This window comes from Ovis aries, chromosome 7, assembly GCF_016772045.2.
Source record: "Ovis aries strain OAR_USU_Benz2616 breed Rambouillet chromosome 7, ARS-UI_Ramb_v3.0, whole genome shotgun sequence".
NCBI classification, from domain to species: Eukaryota; Metazoa; Chordata; class Mammalia; order Artiodactyla; family Bovidae; genus Ovis; species Ovis aries.
The window spans coordinates 83,793,878-83,821,854 of record NC_056060.1 but is presented as its reverse complement, the minus strand read 5'-3'; the positions used below and the strand labels follow the sequence as shown (position 1 = coordinate 83,821,854).

General features: G+C 48.6%; 1 protein-coding gene across 5 annotated transcripts in view; it reads left to right on the top strand.

Moving 5' to 3' along the window:
- Window positions 1-27,447, top strand: part of SYNDIG1L (synapse differentiation inducing 1 like) — a 56,743-nt gene extending 29,296 nt beyond the window's left edge. The window contains exons 1-5 of one of the 5 annotated variants that reach the window (XM_042252774.2): window positions 9,839-9,966; window positions 23,080-23,238; window positions 23,426-23,919; window positions 25,477-25,617; window positions 25,754-27,447. In XM_042252774.2, coding sequence (XP_042108708.1) covers window positions 23,503-23,919; window positions 25,477-25,617; window positions 25,754-25,912 — 717 coding nt within the window. In that variant the 5' untranslated portion in view covers window positions 9,839-9,966; window positions 23,080-23,238; window positions 23,426-23,502 and the 3' untranslated portion in view covers window positions 25,913-27,447. Of the gene's footprint in view, window positions 1-9,838; window positions 9,967-23,053; window positions 23,239-23,422; window positions 23,920-25,476 lie in introns of those variants that run through there. The other 4 variants (XM_027972017.3, XM_060418340.1, XM_060418341.1 and 1 more) reach the window with 4 other exon arrangements.
- The last annotated feature ends 530 nt before the right edge of the window (window positions 27,448-27,977 follow it).

Genomic DNA, 27,977 nt, shown 5'->3' with positions numbered 1-27,977 from the left:
TGTAAGGAGAACACAACCCTTTAGAAATGTGACCTCATTTACTATAAATCTCCCACTGTGCAGGCCAGGGGAGAGGTCACCCCCGCCAGCCCCCCAGTATCCCTGCTGGAAGTGATGAAATTGGGAGAGGAGATGAGTCTTCAAAGGGCACCCAATCTACCAATCAATCTACAATTCAGTAAATATCTGTTTTTATATAAGTTTTAAAATAATTTTACAGTAAAGCGTGTACACTGCAGAGAATTTGGAAACTGCAGAAGATGAAAAAGAGGAATATCTAAATGAACCATGGTTGCCTTAACCCAGAGACAACCCGTAATGGCTCTTTGCTCTAATTACTCCTAGGATGTTTCTAGGCTTTTTTTGCACACTTATGGTTATATTGTATGTATGACTATGTAACCTACTTTTCCCCACTTTGTATTATAAGCATTTCCCTCGTGGTACTGTAAACTTTTTAAAAACATTATTTAAATTTGTGCCCTGTTTTCTTAGACATTTATATGTGTTCCAAATTTTCTACAACAATAATCAATACAGTAATAGCCAGGTTTTTAAACTTGTTTCAGTTTTTTGTTTGTTTTGGCCCTGCCACATGGCATTTGGGGTTGTAATTCCTCCACCAGGGATCAAACCTGTGTTCCTTGCATTGGAAGTGCAGAGTCTTAACTGCCAGACTTCCGGGGAAGTCCTCTTTTTTTTCCTTTTTTCCAGTGATAGCTAGCTTTATGTGAAAATTTTATACTGTATGTTGTAGAGTTGAAGAGCGAGGCCTTGGAGACTGTCTATCTAGCTTGAAATCTGGATTCTACCCTGATAAGCCATATAATCTTGGGTAAATTACCGGTCTTGGTTTTCACATCCTGTACAATAAGGATGGTAAAGTAAGTTTTTCATAGGGTTGTTGCTAGAATTAAATATGATGACTCATCTAAAGCAGTTAGGACAGTGCCTGGCATGAATAGTTATAAATGTCACTTATTACTGTTGTCTTAGGGTAGATTCCCAGTAGTGTATTCACTTTGGTCCTTGATGCATAAATGCCAAGTTGCTTTCCATAAAAGAACTCACCTGTACTGACAAAAGCTCTCCTGATTTGAACTCAGGACCTGCCTGATGCCAAGGCTCCTGTTCTTTCTACTTGCCACACCCCTCCAGTACCTCCTCAGGCACAGACTAGGGATCCCTCTACTAATTGTTCTCTTAATACAAAAGAAGTGGATTATTGTTCAGGCTTAGTGAAACATTCAGCACAGTGCCTGGCACTTATTAGAATGAATACAATTTATATGGTATAATGAATTCTTACTTCATAGATTTAATAGCTGATTCATTGAGATAATACTCATTAAGCTCTTAGCCTAGTTCCTGGCACATGGCAGGCACTCAAAAAAGCCTCTCATCTATCCATCCATCCATCCCACTGCCCGTCCCCCTGTCGTCTGTTGTGCTTCTCTCTCCTTGGTTCTCCGGTGCCCAGCCTGGCAGGGTGTGCCTTCACAGCCCTGTTGCGGAGCATCCTCGCTGACACTGCAGAGCCCCGTTGTGGCGGTGTAGTCAGGGCCCAGGGTCTGTAAAGGAATCATAGGTTTGGGAACCAGAGGGAGAGGATGGAATACCAGGATTGGATGAGTGATGGGATATAGGAATCAAGTGTGTGCTCACTAAGAGGCAGGGCTTACATGGATGCCCCAAATGCTGCTGAGACCGTGGGGGGCCAGGAATCAAGAAACTGACAACTGCAAGTAGCTTGGTCTCTTGAGGACTTTTCCCTTGTCCCTTCCATACACACACACACACACACACACACACACACACACACACACACACACACACCCCACACACACACATCTCTTCCACGACAGGCAAAGGAAAGAGCACTGGGAGTGAGTGTTCTGGAAGAGGGAAGCAGCTTGAGTGTTTCATTCTGGAATTTGTCACCTTCCTTTCAGCTGGCACACCCTGCTTCCCCCACCCACCAGGGTTGGGCTGCCTCTGCTCCTTCCTCTCCCGCCCCTGTTCCCTCTTGAGTCCCCTTAGTCCAGATGAACCAGGCCGAGAACTTCAAAAAGAGCATCAGAAAAATCAAGGGAAAACAAATGGGAAATAACAGCCCCCCGACAAAGCACTTGAAAACCCTTAGTCTTTGAATTTGGCAAACACAGATTCCTAACCCAACGGAGCACGTGGGGCCTCGTGGATCCCAGTTCCACCTGAGAGCGAATGTATAACCTGAGAGGCTCTTTTTGCATTTTGAGGCTGTTTCCTCTTCTGCTCCCTTGTTAAACGTCCCAACTCCTCAGACCATGATGGAGATGAGTAGGGTTGCTGGAGAAGAGAGGGGAAAAAACTCAGCTTTGGCATCAGACAGACCTGGCTTCAAATCTTGCCCAACATTTGCTGAAATGTGTGAATCTGGAACATTAACCTCCATGAGCCTTGACTTAAATTATTTTGAAAATGAAAAGATAAAAGCATTTGACACCGAGCAGGAACCCAGGATGAGTCTCTCTTGCTCACCCTGAGCTGAAAGATATAACAAGTACTCAGCTTCTCTAAGAACATTTTCTTAGCATCTGTAGCTCTTTAAGCTCCCTGCCTCCTCAGACTGTGATCTGGCAAGGAGTGAAGGGTCATTTCTCTCATCAGCATATCAGACACACAGACATGTGCAGCAGGGAGGCATAAAAAAGTGTTTTCCTACACACAGAGGAAGAAAAGTCTCTTCTTTCCCAACTTAGAAATTCACCCCTGGGGCAAGCACACAGTAACACACACACACAGATGGGAGAGGTCCTAGGTCCTGGATATAGCTCTTCAGAGGATTCCTTGAGGGCAAGACCTGGCAGAAGTTGGAGGCCCACTGTCTCAGTTCAGGGTGAAGGCATAAAGGCCTCGCCCTGCAGACCCCACCTGGCTGACTGTAGCTTCCAGGGCAGGGGAAAGGTCATGCATCAGTTCTGTCAAAAGCCAGAAGACTTCCTTCACTCTGCATGACAGACTCTAGGTTCATCCACATTACTACAAATGACCCAGTTAATGCATATATATGGAAGCCAGAAAACTGGTACTGATGAACCTAAGGAATAGACACAGACATAGAGAATGGATTTGTGGCCATAGTAGGGGAAGGAGAGAGTGGGATGAATTGAGAGAGTAGCATTGAGAGATACACATTACCATGGTAAAATAGCCAGCTAGCTAGCGGGAAGATGCTGTATAGCACAGGGAATTCAGTTCCATGCTCTGTGATGACAAAGAGAGGTGGGATGGGGGCTGGGTGGGAGGGAGGCTCAGGAAAGAGGAGATATACGTACACTTATAGCTGATTCACTTTGTTGTACAGCAGAAACTAACACAACATTATAAAGCAATTATACTCCAATAAAAAAAAAAAAAAAGACCCTGCAGCTGGTCAGACTTCTTAGCAGAGAGTGCTATAAAATTCTAAAAGGCATCTGGTAGGACTATTGCTAATTCACATTTCAAAAAAAAAAAAAAAAACTCCAGTAGAGCAGACCAGGTGACGAGCACCCTGATTTTACGACAGGCTTTGACTAGTGGACAAAGCCTTTTCCAAAACCAGACCCACACGCTTTGAAATGGCTTTCATACCAATATCATGAGAAATAATTCAATTTTAACTTATTTTTGTTGCTTCTTACTTACCGTTCATTTCTTCTCTACCAGCCTGTTGTTTCTAGATCTTTTGTGTAGCATAATGATAGACCATAAAAATTGCTTTACTGCCTCGAAATGAAAAAAAAAGTGCCTTCTCAGGTAGAATTAGAATGCCACAAGGCCCCATGTTCTCTGCTAAGTCAGGAACCTGTGTTTGCCAAACTCAAAGGCCGAGGATTTCCATGTGCTTCCTTTTGCAGTTTATTTCCCTTTTGCTTTTCCTTAATTTGTCTGATGTTCCTGGCCTGACTCAGCTGGGCTTAGGGGACCCAAGAGAGAATGAGGTGAGGGGGTGGGGGTGCGGGGACAGTGGCAGTGCCACTTCTCTTTGGTTTACCATTGACCTTTGACACCTTTTTTCCAAGTGGGAAGTTGCTTGACTTCTCTGGGCCTCATTTCTCCCATCTCTAACTTGAGAATGACACATGTTTATGAAGAACATATGAGATATTGGCTGAGCAGATTTCTGAGCTCCAGAAACTGTGGTGGGTGGCTCCGAGGTGAGGAATCCACCTGCCAGTGTAGGAGACAGGGGTTCAACCCCTGATCCAGGAAGATCCCACATGCTGCGGAGCAGTTAAGCCTGCGCTCTAGAGCCCCGGAGCCGCGACTACTACATGCAGCAACTACTGAAGCCCACGTGTCCTAGAGCTCGTGCTCAGGGACAAGTGAAGCCACCTTGATGAGAAGCCTGTGCACCACAACCAGAGAGCAGCCCCTGCGTGCTGGAACTAGAGAAAAGCCCTCAGTGCAAGGAAGACCCAGCACAGCTGAAAATAAACAAACAAACGTTATTTAAAAAAAAGAAACTGTAGTGAGCAAGGCAAACATCAAGCATTCTTATTCTTTCACTCAGTTTCGTTTTCATTATTATATCAGGTGGAAAACCCAGTCAGTCTGCTTGCTGCTGCTGCTGCTGCTGCTGCTAGTTCCTATCCACCCCACCCTACCCCCCAGACCCCCACACATACACGGTCTGGAAAAGTGGGGGAGTGCCAACAGTTCAGGTTCCTCTGCCAATGAGCCAATGCTCACGTGCCCCCGAGGCAGCCTGTGGATGCCAGGGTTGATGGTGGAGTTCTGAACTGCGCCATCTGCAGCTGCTGTGTTCCTCCACCGTATGCTCTGGTTCTGCCTCTCGCCCATTCTCCTTCCAGACTTGAGTGAGCCTGTGGCTGGCAGGAGGGCAGGGAGTTCCACAGGAGTGGTGCTGAGAACTCTCCTCATCTCCTTTCTCTGGCACGAATTGGTGTGTTGCTAAAAAAAATATTGCCTTTGCAATTCAGCTTTGTATTCTCCTATGGAGAGAAGTGAACAGCTGTGGTCATGAACTTCCAAAGGCCTCCAAAGAAGTTTAAGAAACAGATTACACACCCTCTTGCTGGTGAGGGAGGGGGAGGAACGCCTCCAATCCAAGGGTCTAATTCAGAAGCAGTGAAGATCTCCAGTGTTCTCCTTGAGTCCAGTGTGTGCTTAGTCGCTCAGTTGTGTCCATTTCTTTGCAACCTCATGGACTGTAGCCCACCAGGCTCCTCTGTCCATGGGGATTCTCCAGGCAAGAATACTGGAGTGGGTTGCCATGCCCTCCTCCAGGGGAATCTTCCCAACCCAGGGATCAAACCCAGGTCTCCCACATTGCAGGCGGACTCTTTACCATCTAGGCACCAGGGAAGCCCAAGAATACTGGAGTGGGTATCCTATCCCTTTTCCAGGGGATCTTCCCAACCCAGGAATCAAACTGGGATCTCCTGCATTGCAGGCAGATTCTTTACCAACTGAGCTACCAGGGAAGCCGTCTTGAGTCCAGAGTTATGCTTATACCCAGGAATGAATCCTGCTTTGGAGCCATGTCCATGGGAATAGGATTTGGGTGATGAGCAGCCCAAAGACCTGCTTATCACTGCGCTCTGCCAGCTTGTCTCCCTGCCACCACTCCACCCCAGGCCAGGGTTTTCTGAGTCTCAGCCATGTAGCCTTGAACATAAGTTTAACTTGGACAGGGATGAGGGTGGGGTTTGCCTTCCTCCTTATGGGGAGATCTCTTCCAATATATGGCCTATTGAATAGTGAGCAGAGCAGATCTCCCCACACTTAGGGCTGAATTATATTCCTTAGGGAACATTGTAAGCAAATCAACCCCTTGTAAAAGAGCTAAGAGTCTGTGCATGAAAGAGTTTATGAAGGAAAAGTCCCCAGGTGGAAAGAGATTAGCAACCGGAGCTAATTCCAACAGAAATGGAGCCCATCATGTTATTCTGTTCGGGGAATGTCAGAGAGGTGGGAGCAGAACAGGACATGAAGACATCTCTTCCGAGATTTTCACCCAGTGCCTACTCTATCCCTTATCTGTGGGCATTGTTCTGGTCCCAGCTAGGATACCTGCTGCTTCCTCCAGGAAGGCTTCCAGTGCTGCTCTGTCCCACTGAGATCTCCTGTTCCAAGCCTGGACATTTCCCTTTTCCACTTAGACAATCAAGATAAGATGAGGTTTGGGAGTGAGGGGGTTCAGAAAGTTTGCTCGGAACTAAAAAAAGAATAAAACTGAAACAGTGTAAAATCCTAGAAACTGAGGGATTTGTAACACTCAGTAGCATTACCCAGGGTAAGCAGACTTTTCTTAACTCCCCATCATTACCCTCTTGCAGGTAACATCAGCTTCCTAGAAATAGGAGACCCCAACATTATCCTTGATGCCCTACCCTCTTCCCCACAATAAATCTCTCCACTCTGTTCTCCCCCAAAAGTGTCTCAAACCCATCCCCTGCTCCCCCTTTTGCTGAATCTGCCTTATTCTTGTTCACACCATTTCTTTCTTGGATTCCGCTATAGCTTCCTCATCTGTCCTCCAGCCTCATCTCTTCACTCCAGGCTTTCTACCTAGAATGTTCTCCTCTCCTGGTCTGCTTGATGGATGTCTTATCCTTTAATAAAACTCAAATCAAATGTCACCACCTCCAGGAAGCCTCTTGGGACTTTCCCAGGTAGAGTTAGCTAATCATTTCCTCCTCTGTTCAATTTTTTTAAACATTATTTATTTTATTTGGCTGCGTCCAGTCTTAGATGGGCTTAGTCGCTCCATGGCATTTGGGATCTTAGCCCTTGACCAGAAATTGAACCCAGGTTCTTAACCACTAGACCACCAGAGGGAAATCCATTTCTCTGTGAACTTTTCACTTACCCTATGATAGTATTTCTCTTTATGTATTAAAATTGCTGGTTATCATGTCCAGCCACCACACCACTCTTTTAAAAAATATTTATTTACTTATTTATTTGGCTGCACTGGGTCTTAGTTGCAGCATACAGAATCTTTAGTTGCAGCAGGTAGAATCTAGTTCCCTGAGCAGAGATCAAACCCCGGCTCCCTGCATTGGGAGCGTGGAGTCTTAGCCCCCAGACAGCTAGGAAAGTCCCACCACCGTCCTTCATGGCAGCTCTTTCAAGGACCCAGACTATGACTTATACTTTGTATTTTCAGGGTCTAGCCGGGGAGCTGACTTTCATTACGTGGCAGGAAAGGCTCAGTGGAGAAAGGAAGGGGGAAAGAAAGGAAGGGAATGGCAAATGGAGTGGAAATCCTGCATAGTTGTAGATTTTTCAGTTCCTGAGCTGCCTCCCATGTCTTGAGAAGGATAAAGGTAATTTCCTTAAAATAAACTTGTACTGCTGCACTGGCCCACCATTCTCTATCACAAGACTCACATAGTGCTGACTGCCTTTATGGTTTCCTCAAAGATGCTGAAGAGGCTTACAATCCTAAAGAAGTAAAGGCCCATGGAGATGAGGCAACTGCCTAAGGTCCCACAGCCAATTCACGACAAAGGACAGACTAGAACTCAGGTCTCTTGGTGGACCAGAGACCAGGGCCCTTGACACAACACCAGCGGCCTCACTTCAAGTTTTCCCTCCAGGCAACAGCATATAATTATCAACATTCGTATTTAGAATTTATATGCGGCTTTTGCTTCACTGGCTTTTTTATTATCCATTTGATTAGCAATTCCGTATGCAGCCCAGACGTGGAGCAAAGCCAGAATAGAGATGGGGGGCGGTGGGGGGGGGGGTGGTAGACAGAGGAAGGAAAAGGCCAAGTAGGGAGCCATGAGTCCCTGTGAAGGGGAAGCCAGAGGGGAGTTAAGGAGCAAGAGGGCACTTAGACTCAAGGGACAGTGTCTTGTGTGAGGGTAGGGGTGGAGGGTGTCTGTGCAGATACTATATGGCCCTCAGGATGAGTGGTCCAAGAGCCTTCCTAGTCTTGGGACTTCCACACTGATGGAGCAAGGGCAAGAAAAGCAAGAATATATTTAACACCCAACAGGTTAAACACCAATCAATACTAGCTGGAAGACAGAGGAATACCACGAGCTTAGGGAGTTCCCTGCCCAGTTCTGAAGAGAAGCAGACCCAAACTCCATGATGGGGGCTCTTGGCTCCTACAGTGTATGCTAGGAGTTCAACAGAACTGGTGTAGATATTCCATGTCATGAGGGAGTGAGGGCATCCTGGAGACCACCGTCCGGTGCGCTGTGCATTCTTGGCTGGGGGAGAGAGAACTCCTGCTGCCAGAGGCTGGTTCTCAGCGACTCCTGCCAGCCCCAGCCCCAGCTTCAGCTTGCTCTGAGGTTTGTTCATTTATTTATTTTGTCTGCATCAGGCCTTAGTTGTGGTGCACAGGCTCAGCAGTTATGGTACATGGGCTCCAGTACTTGGAGGTTTGTGGGCTTAGTTGCTCCACAATGTGTAGGATCTTTAGTTCCCTGACCAGGGATCAAACTCTCGTACCCTGCTTTGCAAGGTGGATACTTAACCAATGGACCACCAGAGATGTCCCTCTGAGGTTTACTTTGCAGGCCTCTATTTACCTTCAGAAAATGAGAATCCTCTCCTCTCCCAACCTCCTGGTACTACGGTGAGACGCAAGACCTTGTAAAAAACAGCCTCATCCACTCATAACACTCAAGATGAGGATACCCTCATGCTTCAAAAAAGGAAGTTGGGTGGGAGTGGGGAGCCCAGTGGGCTGCCGTCAATGGGGTCCCACAGAGTCGGACATGACTGAAGTGACTTAGCAGCAGCAGCAGGGGTGATAAAGAACAGCACAGTCAGGGAGGCAAAGCAGCCAGAAACCCTGGCTGGTATCTGAAGATCCAGGGACCCTTCTGGGAGGACCGAAGGGAACATTCACCCACTGAGGGCCTATTTGGGGCCAACGTGTCACATATGCCATCTCACTTTGTCCTCATTTGACCCCACGAGGTGATTCAGCTCCCCCCATTTCGCTAAGGAGAAACTCAAGGCTTTGAGAGGTTAAGTAACTACTCAAAGTTATATAGTTAACGGGAGAGACACTAGGGCCAAATCTTAGGCCCACAGTCTTTAGAGCCTGTACACTTCCCGCACAGCACTGCGATCTCTAAATTAGGAGACTTAATCTCTATGAGCCTGGTGTCTTCATGTATAAAATAGGAAAGAAAGGAAAGAAAAAAAAATACTGCCTCATAGAGTTAAGAAAATTAAATGAGATGATATTGGTTAAAAAACGTTAAGACTCAGCATGGTGTCTGGTATACAGTAGGTGCCCTATAAGTGGCTTTTGTTTGCTTATTTTTCTTTTGGGGGGTGGGGGGGTGCTGCAGATCAGTATCAAAACTCAGGGCTCAAAAATAAGAGCACCGCCCATAGCTCCTGGGGAAATGCGGGAGTAGGTTTGAGGCAAAGATCTGGGGAAAAGGAGCTCAGCTCCAGGAACCAGAGAAGCCCGTTCCAGCGGCGCGCCCCTCGCGCGGCCGCCTCCTCTGGGCTCCCCCCGACTTCCCGCCCCGCCCCGCCCCGCCCCGCCCCGGAGCGGGTCCGGAGTGCCTGGTGGGCTGATTCCGGAGCGTAGAAGGGAGCACGGAGGCGAGAGGGAGGCGGCGGCGGCGGCGGGAGGCGGGGAGGCGGGGGACCCTGCTCGCTGCTCTCTCAAGTCGGCGCGGAGCCGCCTCGGGCCGGACTGAGTGAGGGCTGCGCGGCGGCGGCGGGGCCGGGTCAGGATGCGGGGCTCCCGGGACCGAGCAGGGCTGGGAGGGCGGCGGCGGCGGCGGCGGGCGGCGGGCGGGAGCTGTCCGCGGTGCTGAAGCGGCGGCGGCGGCGGCGGAGGCGGCGGGGACCCGGGGCCGGGAGCAGAGGCGTCCTTCTGGGAGCTTCGCCGAAGCCGTGAGGCGAGGGCGCCAGTTGCTCCTCGGCTCATGCCCGGCGGGCCCCCCAAGCCCCTCGGAGGAGGTGGGACTGCCCTCGGCGGGACAGGTAAGGAGCCGTCTGGGGGCGTAGCGGGAGCTCAGAGCTAGGCGCCTGGCTGGGATTGAGCTGGGGAGGGCAGTGGGACCCCTCTCAGCGACGGGTCTCTGACTTCCTTCCAGCCCGAGATCGCGCCAAGTCCATCCCTCCCCCTCCCCCTACAGGCTGGAGATGCTGGCAGGGGCCTGGGGAACTAGGGCCCACACAAGCACCCGGATACCCTGACCCTACACCGGCCAGGCCTTGACCCCGACCTCAGGCAGCTCTGAGACATCCTGCTCACAAGGAACTGAGGAGAGTGTCTAAGACTCCTGATACCCCAGTCCGCGCGACCCTAGGGAAACCTGAGCCGCTTCACTAAGCTCCCCTTTCCTCCTCCAAGCCTGCTCATCAGGGTGACTGGGGTGGGCTGTGGTCCCCCTGCCTCAAGATTTCTTTCCCTGGGAAATAGCCCTTGGGCCAACAGATAGGCCAGGCCCTTTTCTCCAGAGAAGGAGGGAAGTACCAGAAGATACCTCAATATTTTTCCTGTGGCCCTCTTGACTCTCATGGAAGAAGGCTGGTTTTGCAACGCACTGGTTGGTGCATGAGGGCAGAGGTGGGGAACCTGAGTCCCATTTTCTCTTAGGTGACTATATACTGGCGACCCTAGACAGAGCCTCTATTTGGAGTCCTCCTTCCTTCTGGCAAGAGCATGCTGAATGAGCTCATTCAGGCCTGCAAAGTGCTTCCAGTTCTTCAGAACAGAGTTCTCTGAGTGGCAGAACGTGGTGATCAAAATAAAACTGCGTAGAGGAAGACTGGCCTTTCGCTGTGGCTGACCACTGCTTTATCCCCATCCTCTCAACCCAGCATAACTTCTCCCCTGCCAGTCACACAAAGAGCACTAGACTAGGAGTTCCTAGCCAGGCGCTGGCATTAACTGGCTTTAGGCCAGTTATCTGACCTTTCTGAACCTCAGTTTCCTCATGTGTCAAGTGAGGATTAAGTAGCTGCTCTGCTCACCTGAAGGAACTGCCGTAGGAATCAGTGAAACAACATGCGAGATTAAAGGCTTGTCAACTGTATGCCACTAGACAAGTGTGCGTGCCTATCCCCATCCAGCAGTCAGGCCAGCTGGCAGTGACCTGATCCTTGTCACTTTACCCCCATTTTCTCCCAGTCCAACCTCAGCTCTCTTTGTCCTTGGCCTTCTGGGGCCCCAGAGTCAGGGAAGCACAACTTATAAATCCTGAGAAGCCCAAAGGGTTCCCTCCCCTTCTCCTCTTCCATCAGCACCTATAGAAGACAATATAGGGTGAGAGTCTGACTCAGTTTGTTTTCTTTTTTTCCCCTCAAGAATCACAGATCTAGGGAAACAGCTCCTTGAAGGCAAGGATTGTGTTGCTTTCATCTCTTTGCTTTCCTCCACACCTCCCCTCCCCCATAGCACCTGGAAGATAGTAAGGACTCAGTAATTGAGTGTAAAATAAAAGAATGAAGTTTTACAAAAGCATTCGAGTAGAAGTCAGAAGCCCTGTGTTCTGGTCGCAGATCTACCACTGACTCAGGCATCTATCTCCTCTCCCCTCTGTGGACTTCAGTTTTCTCAACTGTCAAAGAAGAGGGTTGAGAGATATGAGTTTTAAGATTCTAAGCCCTGGTATTCTGTGCGGCTCTCCAAGGGCTGTCCTAAGCCCTCAAATCCCTCAGTTCTCCTTGAACACGGAAGACCAACTGCATTAACCTGGTCTGGAGAGTAAGTTATGTTCTCTCAGTAAAGAATCAGATTTTATTAATGGAGTAGAGGGAAGCAAAGGAACTAAAAAAGGCCATTTATATTTTCAGTGTTTTCTTAAGATTTCCCTCTCTTCCTTATTTCCCTGAGAATGCCATGGGGTGTACAAAGTTGCTGAGCTGGAGGGGAGGTCCCTGCCTTCAAGCCCAGAGGCCAGGAAACCACTCCCCTCTGCTCAATCCAGAACACCCCTGTGTGTAGCCAAGGGCCAGGGACCCAGTCCTAGGCCATTTCCTCCTAGGGACCTTTCCTGACTGGGATCCCCCTCCTAAGACTAGAGGAGGGGACAGTCAGGAAAGCTCCATCCCTGGGGAGAGTTTTTTAATTTGAAAACAAAATGAGCTTCTCTGACAATAATTTTCCTCAACTGCGGCAGGCCCAGCGATGTTCAGAAAAACCTTAGCTAATTGGCAATTGGGTAGAGCTGAGTAAGCCATGCCAGTGACCTCCCAGACTTACCCTGCAAGCGCCCAGCCAGGATGGGGGAATCAACCCCTCCCCCATGTCAGCACTTTCTGGCTCCCAGCTGTTGGTGCAGCACTGGCAAGAATCAGCTCTCCTGAGTTAATGGGCAGTCACTAAGCCTCACAACAAAGTGATGGCAACAGTGGCAGTAGAAAGCATAGAAAGGGGCTTTATCTTCCATGTGACTGGCCTCTGGGGGTGCTGGCTTGCTGCTGGGGCTAGAACAATGCATCACCCTGCTTCTGCAGCTGTCTGAGTAGACTTTCCAGATTCGGAGGCGTCAGGGTGCAGGGCACCTCTGGTCACCCAGGCAGACACATCTGGCTCCTCTCCTAACCAGGAAAAGCTGCCCACTGACTATTTCTTATCTTCCCCTCCAGCCCCCCTTCCTACTGAGGCTCCTATTCTGACCCCCTTCACAAGGCCTCAAAGGGAAAAAGAGTCGACCCTGGCACATGACTGGCTAATCTTAGTTATTTGGGGCTGGGAGTAGAGGGATGGGTGGCAGGGAGATCTGAGAAAGAGGAGGAGATCAATGCGACATGGTCATTAAATAATAATGTATGTTGTGTGTGTATGAGAATGTGTGTGTGTATGTGTGTGTGTGTGAAGCAACAGATTGAAACTGAAATATCCACATGCAGGCCCCTTCCCCTGGTGGCACACACAAGATGACAGAGGCAGAGAATATCTGGAGAAATCTGTACATTATTAATTACTTTCAAGTTCAACAGGCCAACTCATCTGCGCATCCTAGAGAGACCTCCAGCCTTAAAGTATACCACTCCAGAAAGAAAAAGGCAGAAGGAATAGGCTTCACTTTGGGGAGAAGAAATATCCCAGATCTTTAAACCCTTGGTATTTTACAAGCCCTTTCCCTTCTCAGGGACTGGGTGGACAGCCTGCCTGGAGCAAGGCCCTCTCTGCTGCAAGCCAGGGGACACAAAAGACTGGTCTCATCTCTGCTGTCTGTAACCAGGTCCTCTCTTCTCTTGCCTCCTCTTTTATTCTCTTTTCTTCCTCCCTGTAGCTCCTCAGCCAACCACCAGCCTCAACCCTTGCCCCAAGCAAACCAAGCAGAGAGTGAGAGCCCAGTGCTCTACCTCTCCATCAGATGTGTTATCTTCCACTGTTAGATGCTCCGCTTGCTTCTAAGTGTTTGGGAATGAGCTGCTTCAGTGGAGAGAGAGATTGTTTCAGCAAGAATAAAGATTTGATTTCCACCTGAAAACAGACTAATTTGTGTAATGATATCACCATTCCTGTCCTCCCAGCAATTTTCACCTTTGTCAGCCACAAACCCACCCCTAAGGCAAGCAGATTTTGCTCTGGAAGAGGCCAGTCCAGCCTATGGGCGTTCAGGGTGGCAGTGGATAAAACAGAAGGTGGACTGAAGTCCCCAAGAAAAGAGCAACTGAAACGCCTCCTGTGGGAGCTGAGAAGTATTCCAGCTGTTTATCTTTCCTGGGTTCCCCCTCAGCCCTCTTCTCCTCACTCTCCATAGGTCCTTCTTCATTCTCAAATCTCTCTCCAGACCTGACCACCAGCCAGGGCTTCATCTCCATATATCAATTGCCAGGTGGGGTTTCTACCTTTGTATCCCAAAGGCACTTCAAAACCAAACTCATCCACTTCTCTTTCTTTCTTTCCATCTGTGTGTGTATGTTTCATTTTTTCAGCTTGGTACTTGGTGACCCATTTCAATCTAAATACTCTTTTTTTTTTCAGTTCATGAATCATGTTCTACTTTTGCTTCTTTAATTATTATTGTTTTCCCTCCAGTCTCTCTGTTGTGTCTTTCTGACATTCCTGTTGGATGGATGTTTGATCTCCTGGGACACTCCTCCAGTTCTCTTAACTTGCATATCTTCCATCTTTTTGTCTTTTTGCTCTGAGTCTTGGGAAATTTCATTAACTTCTTCTTTTACATTAAAAAGTTGATCTTTAACTATGTCCATTCTATTATCCAGAATATCAATTGAATTTTTAAAAATTTAGACAATTATTTTCCATTTTTAAAATACTTTGTTATTCTTTGACTGCTCCTTTTTCATAGCAGCCTATTCTTGTTTTATGGATGCAACATCCTCTTACATCTCTCTGAGGCTATGAATTGAAAAAAAAATTTATATATATTTTCTATAACTTGAATGATTTGGAATTCTTGTTGGATCAGTTTTATATTTATTTATTTAATCTTTCTCTTTTATTGTCACATAGCTACTTTTCATTATCTTTTTTTTGTTCATTCAGACTCATGAATAAAAAAGATATTGACTAATATAGGCAGCTGGCATGTATTTCCTCTGAAGTTGGATAAGTTTGTTTCCCTAACAGGTCTCTCCTTTGAGTGTTTATTGTTCTTACCTCTGGTGTTTGGGACTATGCCTGTCTCTGTACTCATTTCTTCACCAAGGAATCTCATCTGCTTTTTATCTCCCAGAAATTCCTCTGTGTTTCTGGTCCACTGATAATCTTTGCTGTTTTCCAGTTTTGTTGTGATTTCATTATTTTGAAAATATATCCTGTCATCTTAATGGAACCTTAAGAGGGAGAAGATGTGGACCTTTAAGCTCAGGCTGCCTTCTCAAATCAGCAGCTTCCCCCTAGATTTTGCCTGTTGGTGGCATCACCTTCTGCTTAGTTAAAGAAACCAGAAACCTGGAAGTCATTCTTGCTCTTCTCTCTTCCTCACTTATGGGTGGTCTCAAAGTCCTATTGATTCAGCCTCCTAACTACTCCTCAGGTGTTGCTCTTCATCTCCATCTGTTTCACTGTCAGGTTCGGGTCCTCATCCCCTCCTGCCTGCACTGTACAATAGCCTCTTAATAGACTCCAAGGTTCTGTTTTCACACTCCTCAAATCCTTTCTATCCACTGCTGCCACCCAGAGTTGTTGTTGTTCAGTCGCTAGGTTATGTCCAACTCTTTGTGACCCCAAGGACTGCAGCATGCCAGGCTTCCCTGTCCTTCACTATCTCCCAGAGTTTGCTCAAACTCATGTCCATTGAGTCAGTGATGCCATCCAACCATCTCATCTTCTGTCACCCTCTTCTCCTACTGCTTTCAGTCTTTCCCATTATCAGAGTCTTTTCCAATGAGTCGGCTCTTTGCATCAGGCGGTCAAAGTATTGGAGCTTCAGCCTCAGTATCAGTCCTTCCAATGAATATTCAGGGTTGATTTCCTTTAGAATTGACTGGTTTGATCTCCTTGCAGTCCAAGGGGCTCTCAAGAGTCTTCTCCAGCACAGTAGTTTGAAAGTTTCAATTCTGCAGTGCTCAGCCTTCTTTATGGTCCAGCTCTCACATCCATACATGACTACTGGAAAAACCAGAGCTAAAACACAGGCATGACTGTATCTTTTCTTGCGACAACCATCATTGGCTCCCCACTGCCCAGAGTAAAAAGCTTCCTTGCAAGGAATTGGAGGCCTCCCCACCTCCTGTGCCTGATTCCATCAATATCAAGCCACCTGGCTTCCCCTCTAGACCACTGTCCCATGCCTCTCTGCTGTTTCCTCATTTCTCACTGTCTCACCTAATGACTCATCTTGTTCCTTCAAGACTCAGTTCAGATGTCACCTGCTGTGAAACCCTTTTCCTAGTTTCATCACCTCCACTCCTTTCTCAGGATAGGAGTCCCATATCAGTGTACCCACAACACTCCATGTCCTGCTAGCACAACTTACTCCATGGCACTGAAACCTTGTATTTGCTAGTCTGTATTCTCCCCTCCTCCTCAAAGCAGGTACCACTTCTGGTTGATTTTTGCATTCCAAAAACTGGTCTGAACTGCTTAAGAAGTGTTTGTTAAACAAAACTAAATATGCCCCAGCCAGATGTGCTCCATCCATCCCAGGTCCTGGAAAGAGTTCCTTAAGGAGGAGACTCAGCCCACCTAGCTCACTCATCCCCCAATTCACTCATTCATTCGTGAGGCCAGCTGTCTATGAAGTGCCTATTATACGCCAGGCCAGGGGCCACAAGTATGAGGAAGCAGACAGAATCCCCACCCTCTTGCAGCTCACGCGATCTGGTGAGGGAGAGAGACACTAATCAAGGAATCACATGTATGTAAATAGAGACTGGGATAAGCTCTTGGAAAGAAAGAGCTGGAGCCTGGAAAGCAGATAACCAGCAACCTAAATCTAGGCTGAGGATGGAGGGATGACCTCCCTAAGGAGGTGACTTTTGAACTGAGAGCTGAAGAATTCTGATGTGGGTGGAGACAGTTTCTGAGTAGCATAGCCATGACATAAAGGAGAGGGAAAGGACAGGAGCTGAAGGAGGGGAGGTGGCATGGAAGACAAATATTCCTCCCCTCTGTTTCTGCCTGACTACCTCAAAGCTTAGTGGCTAAAACAAGGGACATCTTATTTTATCTCATGACATTGAGGGTCAGAAATTCACCCAGGCTTGAGCTGTGTGATTATTCCATTCCATGTGGCATGGCCAGTGGTCCTCAGCAGACAGATGGACTGGCTTGAAGAGTCCAAGATGGCCTCACTCACATGTCTGGCATCCTGGGATGACCAGGAAGCTGGGTTCAGCAGGCTCCGCAGACCAGAGCATCATACACACGGCCTTTCCAGCCTGACAGCTTCAGGGTAATTCAGAGCAGCTCAGGGTCCTAAGGGTGAGTATTCCAGCGAGCAAGGTGAAAGATGCATGACCTTCTGTAACCTGGCCTCTGAAGTCTCAGAGCATCACCTTAGCTGTGCTATGTGGTCAAAGCAGTCACAAACCTACTCAGATTAGAAAGGAGGGACATAGACCCCTACTTGTCAATGGGAGGAATGTCAAAGTGTTGACAGTCAGGCTGTGCCGTCATCATGATTTCTTTTTTTAAGCCAGGGAATGACAATATGTTTAAGTGCCATTAGGAAAGATCAAGAGTTAGCAGCATTTGAAGACAGAGGAGAAAGAAAGGATAATCAATTGTGTTAGCTTCCTGAGGAGGAAACTGAAGCAAACAAAGCTAAATCTCCCATTTTCCCTCAACTCTGTTGCCTCCCACCCCGACCCTGACCCCTGACTCTTTCTCTCTTTGCTGTCAGATGCAACAAGCAGCATCCATGACTCCAAAGCTGGCTTGGTGGCTCTCTTCTTACAGGCCAGAAATCATCAAATCCAGCCCCAAGTCATCTACTAACAGCCTCTCAAGTCACAGGACTTCACAGTTTACAGAACAGTTTACATATTATCTGCCTGGAAGTTGGTCTAGCACCTATTCTTAAAGACGGCACCTCTCCTCTGGATTGTAATCATTTCTATTTAATCTTCTGCCCTGCTAGGAAGTTCTGGTTTTATCTTCCAGTTTAGAAGCAGTCTTTCTTGTTGCACTGAGAGATAGTGGTCAGAGGTTGAGCTTCCTCACTATAGCTCTGCATTTATTTGAATCCAGACCTTAAGGTTATCTAGGCAGCCATCCCTGGGCTGCTAAATCACCCCAAATCTCTTAATCTTTTCCTAAAGCTCCCATTTCCCATTCCCTTCAGTAAGGTCTCTGGTTTTAACCCATTCGAGACCAAGTCCTTGCCATCTTCACACCCACACCGTTTATCACAACCCTTTACACACAGGTAGGCTCTGAAAGGCCAGGTGTTGGACTCAGTTAAACCTAGGTTCAAATCCAGGGTCTGATACTGTTTAATCTTGGGCAAGTTACTTAACCTTTCTGAGCTTCAGTTTCCTCATCTGAAATGAGAAATAATAATAGCCAATTTCATCAGTTGTTGTACAGGTTTGAGATACAGTGTGTGAAACACGGGGCTCACATGAGGATGCAGTAAAAAGTAGCTGTTATGATTTTACAGCGTTCTGATAAGGACTGGCCCCATCCTACGGACAACAACCCAAATTCTGGTCCCACATCACACTGTCCCTGTGGTCTCTTTTTAGCAGAGTTCACGCTGCCTCTTCTCAGTGCAGCAGACCTCCTCTAAACCCCACCCCCCACAGCTAATCCCAGAGAATTTGATACTGTTCAGGCCAGCAAGAGCTCTGATCAGACAGACTGGGTCAGATGGGGCTCAGCCACTCTCCTGCTGTGTGACCTCAGAAAACCTATTTAACCTCTCTGAGTCGCAATCCCCCTCACCCATGTTAAAAGGACAGATTACATGAGATACTACATTTGAAGCACTTTCCATGGCGTCCAGAACAAAGCAAGCACTGCATAGATGGCCACCAACACATAGTGGCAACAAAGCAAAGTGACTCTGGGGTCAGATTTCCAGGGTTTCATGTCCTGTCCACTACTCACCAGTTGCATGCCTGTGGGCACTTACAAGTTTCTTATGCCTCAGTGTCTTCATCTGTGAAATGGAGACAATGATGGAGATAATGATTTATAGAGTTTCTATAAGGATTAAATGAGAGAATACATCACATTTAGGATGGTGCCTAGGACACAGTAAGAATTTAGTTAAGTGTGAGATGTTATTATTTCAACTTTAAACTTCTTTGTATTTTTATATTTAAGGTACATTGACTATAAGTAGCATATTGTCAGATTGTGTTGTTTTAAAAATCTAGTCTTTGTCTCTTTTTAAAATCATCTTTGAAGTATAATCTACATACAATAATAGTCACTAATTTTAAGTACACAATTCAGTGAGTTTTGTGAAATACCCGCAGTCATGTAACCACTACCACAATCAAGATACAGAACATCACCCCCCAAAATCTTCATGCCCCTTTTCAGTCTATCCCCTCCCCACCTTGGCCCTTAACAACCACTGATATGCTTTTTGTCACCATAGTTTTGCCTTCTCTAGAATTTCATATAAATGGAATAATACACTATGGGACTATCTTTGTCTTTTATGGGCAATTTTATTCCATTTACATCCAATATAGTTACTCACATAGTTGGGTGTAAGTCTAACATCTTACTATTTGTTTTCTATTTGTCTCACTGGTTCTATATTCCTTCCACCTCATTTAGGATAAATTAAATACCTTTATTATTTCATGTCTGTTATCTCACTCTTCTTTCTGTTATTATCAGAGCAATGGTTCTTAAAGTGGGTCCCTGGGCCAGCAGATTCAACTTACCCAGATTCTTGTTAGAAATGAAAATTCTCAAGCCCCATCCTGGAATCATAAACTCTGAGGGTGGAAGCCAGTTGTCTGGGTTTAACAAGTCCTCCTGGTGATGCTGAGACTGGCTAATTTGAGAACCACTGCCTGAAGACAACTTTTGCTTCTGGCAAAAAGCCAGGTTATATGTAGATCACCGTAATCCAGTTAGGAGCAGAGCTCATTCAAAGCATGGTTTCTGTCCTCGGGAGGGCTGATCTGTTACTGGTTTTCTTCTACTCCCAATGGGTAGCCCTAAGGTGGTCCCAGTTGAAAACTGGACATGCTTACTGGAGCCCTTCTTCCTTAACCATCCCTTAACTCCAGTTTTCCTCCCTGCTGGAAGAGGGGAAGAGTATTGCCAAAGGTCAGGCTCACCTGTCCTTAGCCCCTTGACCCCTCAAATTCTTATTCCTTGGTGACTGTTCAGTGCCTTCATAGTTCCCTTGGCTTTCGTAGGCTGGTTTGTATAACACAGGTTAGTCTGCAACTGCTGGGAAAGAAGCCCTCTGTCCTGTTGTTATTTCCCCACTAGAATTACAGAGTCAAAATGGGCATTTAAACAGTTCAGTTCCTGGCACGTGGCAAAAAACTCAATAAGCATACGTTCTTCTTTCTTCTCCCAGTAGAATCCTAGGGTCATCTTGAGCTGAGCTGTTAAAAATCAACCCCTTCTACCCTTTCCATACATTTTATAGATAAGCAAACTGATGTCACACTGCATGACTGGACTCCAGTGCAATCAGACTCCCTTGGGAGGCTGTATTTGGATGGTTTCCTGTCCCTTGTCTGGGAGGTGGCAGTGTGCTCTCCTTCTCCAGGTCATCATGGCACACCCAAGAGCCCAGCTCAGTTCTCAGCTCAAAAGGAAAGAAGCCAGGGACCGTGGCTTCACAGACCCACCTCTCCTCTGGCCTTCTGGCCTGGCCCAGACCTCCAGCCATGACCACACGTTTGGGGCAATCTTCTTACATTCAGTATCCCAGACATCTCATGTCTTCCCTCTGGAGCAGCGTACACACATGCACACACACACACACACACACACAGAAACATGCTCACCAGCAATTGAGCATGTACACAGTACCATACACAGTGTGCAAGGCCCACAGTCCAGGTGAGATCAGGCAGCTGAACTGGAGATGCAAATTGCTCTGTGTTGAACGCTAGTCCCTTATTCCAGGGAACAGAGGGAGGCAACCCTAAGCAAGAGGCTGAAAGGTCAGGCCAGGCCAAGGCCAGAGAAGACTGGGCTAGAGCCCAGCCACCACCTCCTGGTGGCCAGGACTCAGAGCTGGGTCCCTAGAGTCAGCCCAGTGAGCCCCTGTGTGACCCTGACAGGTGACCGAGAGAACACAACCTGTAAGAGAATCGACCCTTAGCCGGACTGCGGGCAGGTGCTGCAGCCTGTGACTGGTTACTTTATGAAAACAGGTGTGTGTGATTGTGTACGTGTGCTCTGTGCCTCTCAGTGCATATTGGCCAGGGGGCAAGTTTTGATGCTGTGCTCAGCCTCATTGTTTCTCAGAAGGAATGCCCCAGCCTGGGGAGGTTTTAAACTGATTTTAGATAATTTGGCTCAGAAGAAATCCATTAATTTTTTTTCTGATTTAAAAGTAATGCATGCTCATCGTAAAAAATGAATGTGGAAAACAGAAAAAAATGAGATGTTTAAAAAAAAATGAAAAGCACCTGTACTCCCACCCCTGGAGATAATCACTGTTGACATTTTGGCGGAGTTGAGATCACATGCACATACGGTGTTCTTTTCTGCCTTCTCACTGAATCTGCAGAGAGCATTTTCTCATATTATTCCTTTTTTGCAAACCTGTTTGAAGGCCCTGTACCATTGTTTTTGCACCATAATTTGTTTAACATGTCCCCAATTGTTGGACATTCAGGTGGCTTCCAGATTGTCCCTATGGTGGAAAACCCAGGCTTATATACCTCTGTGCATGAAGCGCTGATTTCTACTCTTAAGACATGACCAGGGCATGTGCTGGGGGGTGGGGGGATACTGATCCAGGAAAGGGTGCGTGGCTTGGGTTTCAGAGGCTCAGCTGGGTGTACTTGGACCAAGAGGGGGTGGCTGGCAGGAACTGGGTGATGGGTTGGGACACAGCCACCCCTGCCAGCCCTGGATAAAGGCCCTCACAAACACCCCTCAGAGCTCGAGGGCCTGACTCCTGGTCACAAATATCCCTCCTTGGCCCCTACGGGATGACAGTGCGGGCTCTTGGTGAGGCAAGCCATAGGGCAGGGGTGAGTTTGATGCATTCATCTGTTCTGAAGATGCTAGGGCTGGTCTCCCCAACCCTACTCCCTCAGAAAGGCCCCTGCCCACCTCTGCCCACATGGATGGAAGCCCAGAGAGTAGGTGAGGTGAGCATGTGCAGGGGCCAGGTGGAGGGGCAGGGCTGGGAGAAGGCAGCCAAGAGGGAGTTAGGAAGCTGGGCAATTACCCCTTGGCTCCGTGGCTCATCTGGCAAATAGATGTCTTGGCTTCCCTTTGCCTTCCTGACCCTGCTGGGGGGGCCGTGTTGGGGAAGGAGAGCCCTGCACCCCCTGGGCTTATTTGAGTGTGCTCATCCATTCCTGACTACTGAAAGAGGACAGGGAATGGGGGAATTTCACATCTGAAGGGCTCCTTGAAGCTATGGAATTATGGTATATTAGTGCCACCATTGACATCAGTGGCTGTTTAATCCACCTTCTCTGGTTCCAAATGCGGAAACCATCAGATCAAAAAGCTAACGTGGATCAGGAATGGAAACTCTGTGTATCTAACTCCCAAACCCATGAGCCTGTGGTCACATGTCCTTTAGCTCTGCGTCTGTGGCTCACGTCTGCTGGTGGGGGGAGGCTGTGACAGGGGCTCAGAAGCTGCCCTGGTGGGTTAGAGAGTCCAGCCCTGCTGGGAATCAACCCAGAGGAGCCCAGACATGGACGTAACCTTATAAGGCCTCTGCCTTGGATGCCCAGCTCCCCATCAGCAGGAAGGAGCCCCTCCACGTCACTGTAGTCCAAGGGCTCTGCTCCCTGCATGTCTGACCTCTGGAGAGGAAGGAGGAGAGAGCAGAAGTGAGGTCTCTGGGCTGATGAGCACCACCCCCCCCACCCCCGCCGCAGACAGCAGTGGCCTAAGCCCTCCCCCAGATCCCAGAACTCACCTTAGAAGGGAGGTGAGCCTAAGGAGCACCCCCTAAGACCATACTTGGGGAGAAGCGCCTCCACCAGGAAGAGCTGACCTCTGGCATGGGGCAAGCTCTGAGCTAAACGTGGGCCCACCCAACCCGAGAACAAATCCTCTATCGATGCAGCATCCCACCTGCCACCGATTCTGACAGTGTCTCCTAAGGCCCACCCCCCGTTTCTCCATCTGCTCAGAGTCTCAGTGGTCCTCAGTTTATCAGAAGCCATGACAAAGCCTCCTATCCGTGAGACAGTCAGTCCAAGCCACCCCCCACACACAGCCACAAGGAAGGCTTCAGGACCCAAGTCTCATCCTATCAACCCTACCAAGACTCCTGAGGGCCCCTTTGACCTCAACAGGGCTGCATCATCTGGCCCCGCAGTCCATCTCACACCTTTCTCTGTACCCGCAGCCACACCAGCTTCATCTCCAGCTCTCAGGCCAACCAGCCTTTATCCACCCACTGCGTGAAATGTGTCCCCCTCCCCTCACCTTGTCAACCCATCTTCTTCCTTCAGATCTCAGCTCCAAAGCGTCCCCTTGCACCTCTGTGTCAGTTCTATCCATCGTATATTCTGACACCCTCTGCTGTACCTCCCCTTCAGGGCAGGCATCTTCTCCACCAGACTGTGAGCTCTGGAAGACCAAGTGCACATCCTTCTTCCTCTCCCTGCTTCATCCCCAGCATCCGTGCAGCGCCTGGCCATCACCAATGCTCAGTGACGATGCGGTGAATGGATAAATGAATGACCCAACTCTATGAGGTAAGTTCTGCTGCAGACAAAAAACAAAGGATCTGAGTTAAGTAGCCAGCTCAAGGCCCCACAGCTGGCCCGTGGTACAGGCAGGGTCCAGGGCAAGTCAGACTGCAGAGTCTGTGCTCTTCACTACTTCTTTTCCTTCATCCAGAACGCCAGCCACAGTGTCTGTCTGTCTTGCTCTCCCCAGCAGGCCCTCTGAGGACTGCTCAACTGGCCACCAAGTCCCAGGGCTTTGGGGCTCCCCTCCCCAGAGCTGCCTCCAGAACCATGGAGAGCCTGAGTGAGCTACAGAACCCATTGCTGCCTCGGAGCCCTACGCACCTCCATAGCCCCTACCCCTACCCCGAGGCTTCTCCTGCCTGGCCATGCAGGGAGAAGATCTATTCCTACCTCCTGGGCGGTGCTGGCCCTGCGCATGCCCACCAGCTCCTGGACCCCGGGTCCCTGCAGCTAGCCGTGGAGGCCTGGTACAGGCCCAGCTGCCTTCTGGGGAGGGACAAGGTCAAGGAGCCCAGGGCAGGCAGCTGTGAGACCAGCTTCACAGAGGGCAGAGAACCCCCGGCTGGGCCTATGGAGCAGTCCACAGAACCTGGCCAAGTGGAAGAGGATGTCACCATCCAGACTGTGTCCTACGGGGTTCAAGAGGAGCTCCAAGGCCAAGAGGGTGACCAGGAGGAAGAAGAGGTAAGCACTGAGATTTTGTAGGCCTGGCCTGGGGCCCAGGAATCTGTATTTTACTAAAGAATAGGCCCTCTGACACAGATGCTATCCACACTTCAAGAAACACTAGTTAGAGCTGACTAATTTTTTTTTTTTTTACTATTTATTGCATTAAGGTATCTTTCTATTGAAGCTCATGTACAATATTACGTAAGCTTCAGGTGTACAACATAGTGATTCACAATTTTTAAAGGTTATGACTATTTGACTTTTTAATAGCATTTTTTGTTCTTGGTTTTTTTTTCCAGTTCAATCAAGATATAATTGTTATGTAAAATTAAGGTATCTAATGCCATGGTTTGATTCATGTATGTATCACTAAATGTTTACCACAATAAGGTTAGTTAACACACCATTTACCTCACCTAATTACCATTTTGCTGTTGCTATAATGAGAATGTTTAAGATCTACTCTCATAGAAACTTTCAAGTATATAATACATGATTAACTACAGCCACCACCCTGTAGCAGACTCCCAGAACTTATTCCGCTTATAACTGGAAGTTTTTACTCTTTAACCAGCTTCTCCTCATTGTTCCTACTCTCCAGCCCCCGGCAACCACCGACCTACTCACTGTTTCTATGAGTTCAGCTTTTCTAGATCCTACATATAAGTGAGATCAAATGGTATTTATCTTGGACTTATTTCACTTAGCATGGAGAAGGAAATGGCAACCCACTCCAGTATTCTTGCCTGAAGAATCCGATGGACAGAGGAGCCTGGCAGGCGACTGACTGTCCATAGGGTCGCAAGAGTCAGACACAACTTAGTGACTAACCCTACTACTACTATTTCACTTAGCATAATGTATCAAGACTCATGTTGGCCCGAATGGCAGGATTTCCTTCTTTTTATGGCTGAATAATATTCCCTTATACATACAGATAAACACTGTCTTTGTCAACTCACACATCCATCTAAGGACTTCTGGTCTTTGAGGAAAGTTCACCTGGCTCTTGTTTTCTTAATTATATAAGCAATTTAAAGTCAATGCAAAAAATTATTCAAAGATAGCTATTATTTTAGTGAATGATCTTCCAGTCTTTTTACTTATTTTTTTTTCTACCTTACCCCCCAAAAGAATTTTTGCTATTCATATTTCTGTAACTGAATTTTCCTCTCTAAGCAATGTATTTGCTCCACATAATCTAATATTTTCTACCAAGGTGAATTTTAAGGGTTACATGGTATCCCATTGTAAATTCTTCCACCACTCATTAACCCAATCTCCTGGTCACTGGGCATTGAGACTGTTCCTGATCTTCCACAGTTACTATCCTATAATGAACATCCTAGTCCATGTATACTTGTGCACGTATTCTTGCATGTGTATACTTGTAGTTTTTCCTAGTGATAAATCCCTAAGCGTGGAATCATCGAACCATTGTCAAGGTTTTTGGTCGTGAGTCCGGAACCCAACCCACATTCCCACTAACGACAGATGAGTCTGCCCACTGCCCCACACCACTGTCGACGGGTGTCCCGTGCCGGGTCACAAGAGCCCACTCGTGTTTTGCAGAGTGACGCCACATCGACGGAGAGTGAAAGTGAAGACAATTTCCTTACGCTGCCTCCCAGGGACCACCTGGGTCTCACCATCTTCTCCATGCTCTGCTGCTTCTGGCCCCTGGGCATCGCCGCCTTCTACTTCTCCCAGTGGGTAAGAGCCCATGGGGGCCCAGGGCTTCTGCTCTGCACCCCCCCTCCCCAGGACACTGGGGTCAGGGCCTGGGGGGCTGGGGCTATTGTGCTGAGCGTGGGGATGTTCCCTTTCACCAGCGCCTCTCTCTCCTTAGACCAGCAAGGCCATCTCCAAGGGGGACTTCCGTCTGGCTAACACCACCTCCCGCCGGGCACTCTTCCTGGCCACACTCTCCATCGCTGTGGGGGCTGGCCTCTATGTAGCCGTGGTGGTGGCCCTGGCAGCTTACATGTCCCAGAATGGCCACAGCTAGTGGCCAAGAAGGTCTGGCCTCCTGACTCCCCTACTCTGCCTGAGGAGGTGGAGGTGGGGTGCTGGGGGTAGCAGACTCTCTGGGGAGACAACTCATGGGGGTGGCTTGTCAGGAGGAGGCCTCCCAGGCTGCAGCCTGCGGGGCACGACCTTCACTTCTTCCCGCCCATTGCCACTGGCCTAGAGCAGGCCGGGGGCATCACTCAGTCCAGGAGAGGGTAGGGCTGCCCACCTGGCCATCCAAGCAGAGCTGCCTCTGGCTGGGAGCTCTCCCCATTCTGCTCATTCTCCAAAGGGTCTCCTGCCCTGCAGCCACCCACTACTCAACTCTGCTAACCTCTCCACAGAGAAGAGCAGGTTACAGAGAGAGAAAGGGGTGCCTGGAGGGCAGACGCACAGAAGTCTCCACCTGGGGTCTCCCTGAACTTCCCAACTCCACTCTCTGGCCTGTGATGCTCAGACCTCAGCCAGCCAAGATGGAAATACATACAAAGGGACCCCCTTGGTCTTTCCGGTTCTAGAGGGTGCTTACCTCTTCTGTGGGCTTGTAAGACAAAGTAGATTCTAGGTGGAGAAGGGGCACCTAGGGCAGGTAAACTGTACTGAGAGCAGGTTCTTGGAGCGTCTTTATGCAGGAGGGAAAGGCAGATGAGATGACAGAGAGCCTGGAGGTCCCTGAAATATCGTTGCTCCTGTTCTCTGCCCCCATCCTCCTTTTCTGGATTCCTCCGGGGCCTCTGAGCTGGCACCATGCCAGGCAGACAGAGAGAGAGAGTGCCATCAGTCCAGTAGCCACTCAGTGCAGGATCCTGGTTCCAGTCATGGGAGAATGTAGCAAGGAGACCCTGTGTAGTGAGTGTAGATGAGGGGGACACAGGGCTGGCATGGCAGCTGAGCAGCCCAGGAGGGCCTCCTAGAGGAGGTGATCAAGGTCTAGATGGATATAGAGAATGTATTGAAGGGATACTAAGGGATGACCCTTAGTATTTGTGGGCAGGTATGTGACAGGAGCCTCCCACAGGAGTTTTGGAGCTATTGGATTATGCCTAAAACATCCAGCTGGAACCAAACTGAAAGCTTCACCAACTCAAAAAAGAGGAAAGTCAGGCCTGTGTCTCAGATGCCAGTGATCTTTTTCCACCTCTGAATGCTGGAGGTCAGTGATGGACCCCTGGTCAGCCTTGCAGCTTCTTCACCGGCACCTCTTCTCAGAGCTGCTCTTAACACTCTTAGCCAATAGGGAAATTTCAGAATTCTAGAAACACCCAGACAGGCAGGAGGAGCACACTTGGGAGGGCAGGCCTGCCAGCGTTCAAGCTATGGCTCTCATTGTGCATGATCTGTGGACCTGGTCATTCCGGGGCCCCATCCAGAGCTTGGGGCTGTGAACCCAACTTGTTCACCATCCTCCGCAAGCCTAGGCATTACCTAGCCCTCCAATCAATACATCCCCTGAAGTCTCACAGGCCCAGGATCAGCAGTTTTAATGTCCCATTACTGTATATACTTATCCTTGTAATAAACATTTCTGTAACACCTGGTGCCCTCTGGGCCTCTTGCTGTCCCCCCCTACCTCCACCTTTGCCTGTGTCCAATCCTTCCCCAACACTGATCTCCAACCCCCAGTCTACTGCTCCTGGCCCCTTGCAGCATGTTCTCTAGAAGACCTGCCCACATCCGGGCCTTAAGAGAAGGGGTAGGCGCTCTGGCTTGGAAGACTACTCTGCTGGGAGTAGCCTGGATGCCGGGTGATGGTGTGGCTTGCATTTGACTCTGCAAGACAAGGCAACGTCCAGGCTGAAGAAAAATTCATTCTAGACTAGAGAGCCTTGGAGGTCAGGAGGAAGAGATGTGGGCCAGGGTTACTGAGGCTCCCCTGAGCTTCCTGGAGCCATCAGAGGTGGACACAAGGTATGGGGTCACCAAGGACCCCACTCCCCTGATGCCCTCTCTTGAGTCCCAATGGGGGCTGCTCAAGCGTGGTATGGGGAGGAAACCATCTCTGTCTGATTCAGGCCCCATCCTCAGCACCGAATCCCCAGTATCCTTTCTGTTCCAGGCCCCCA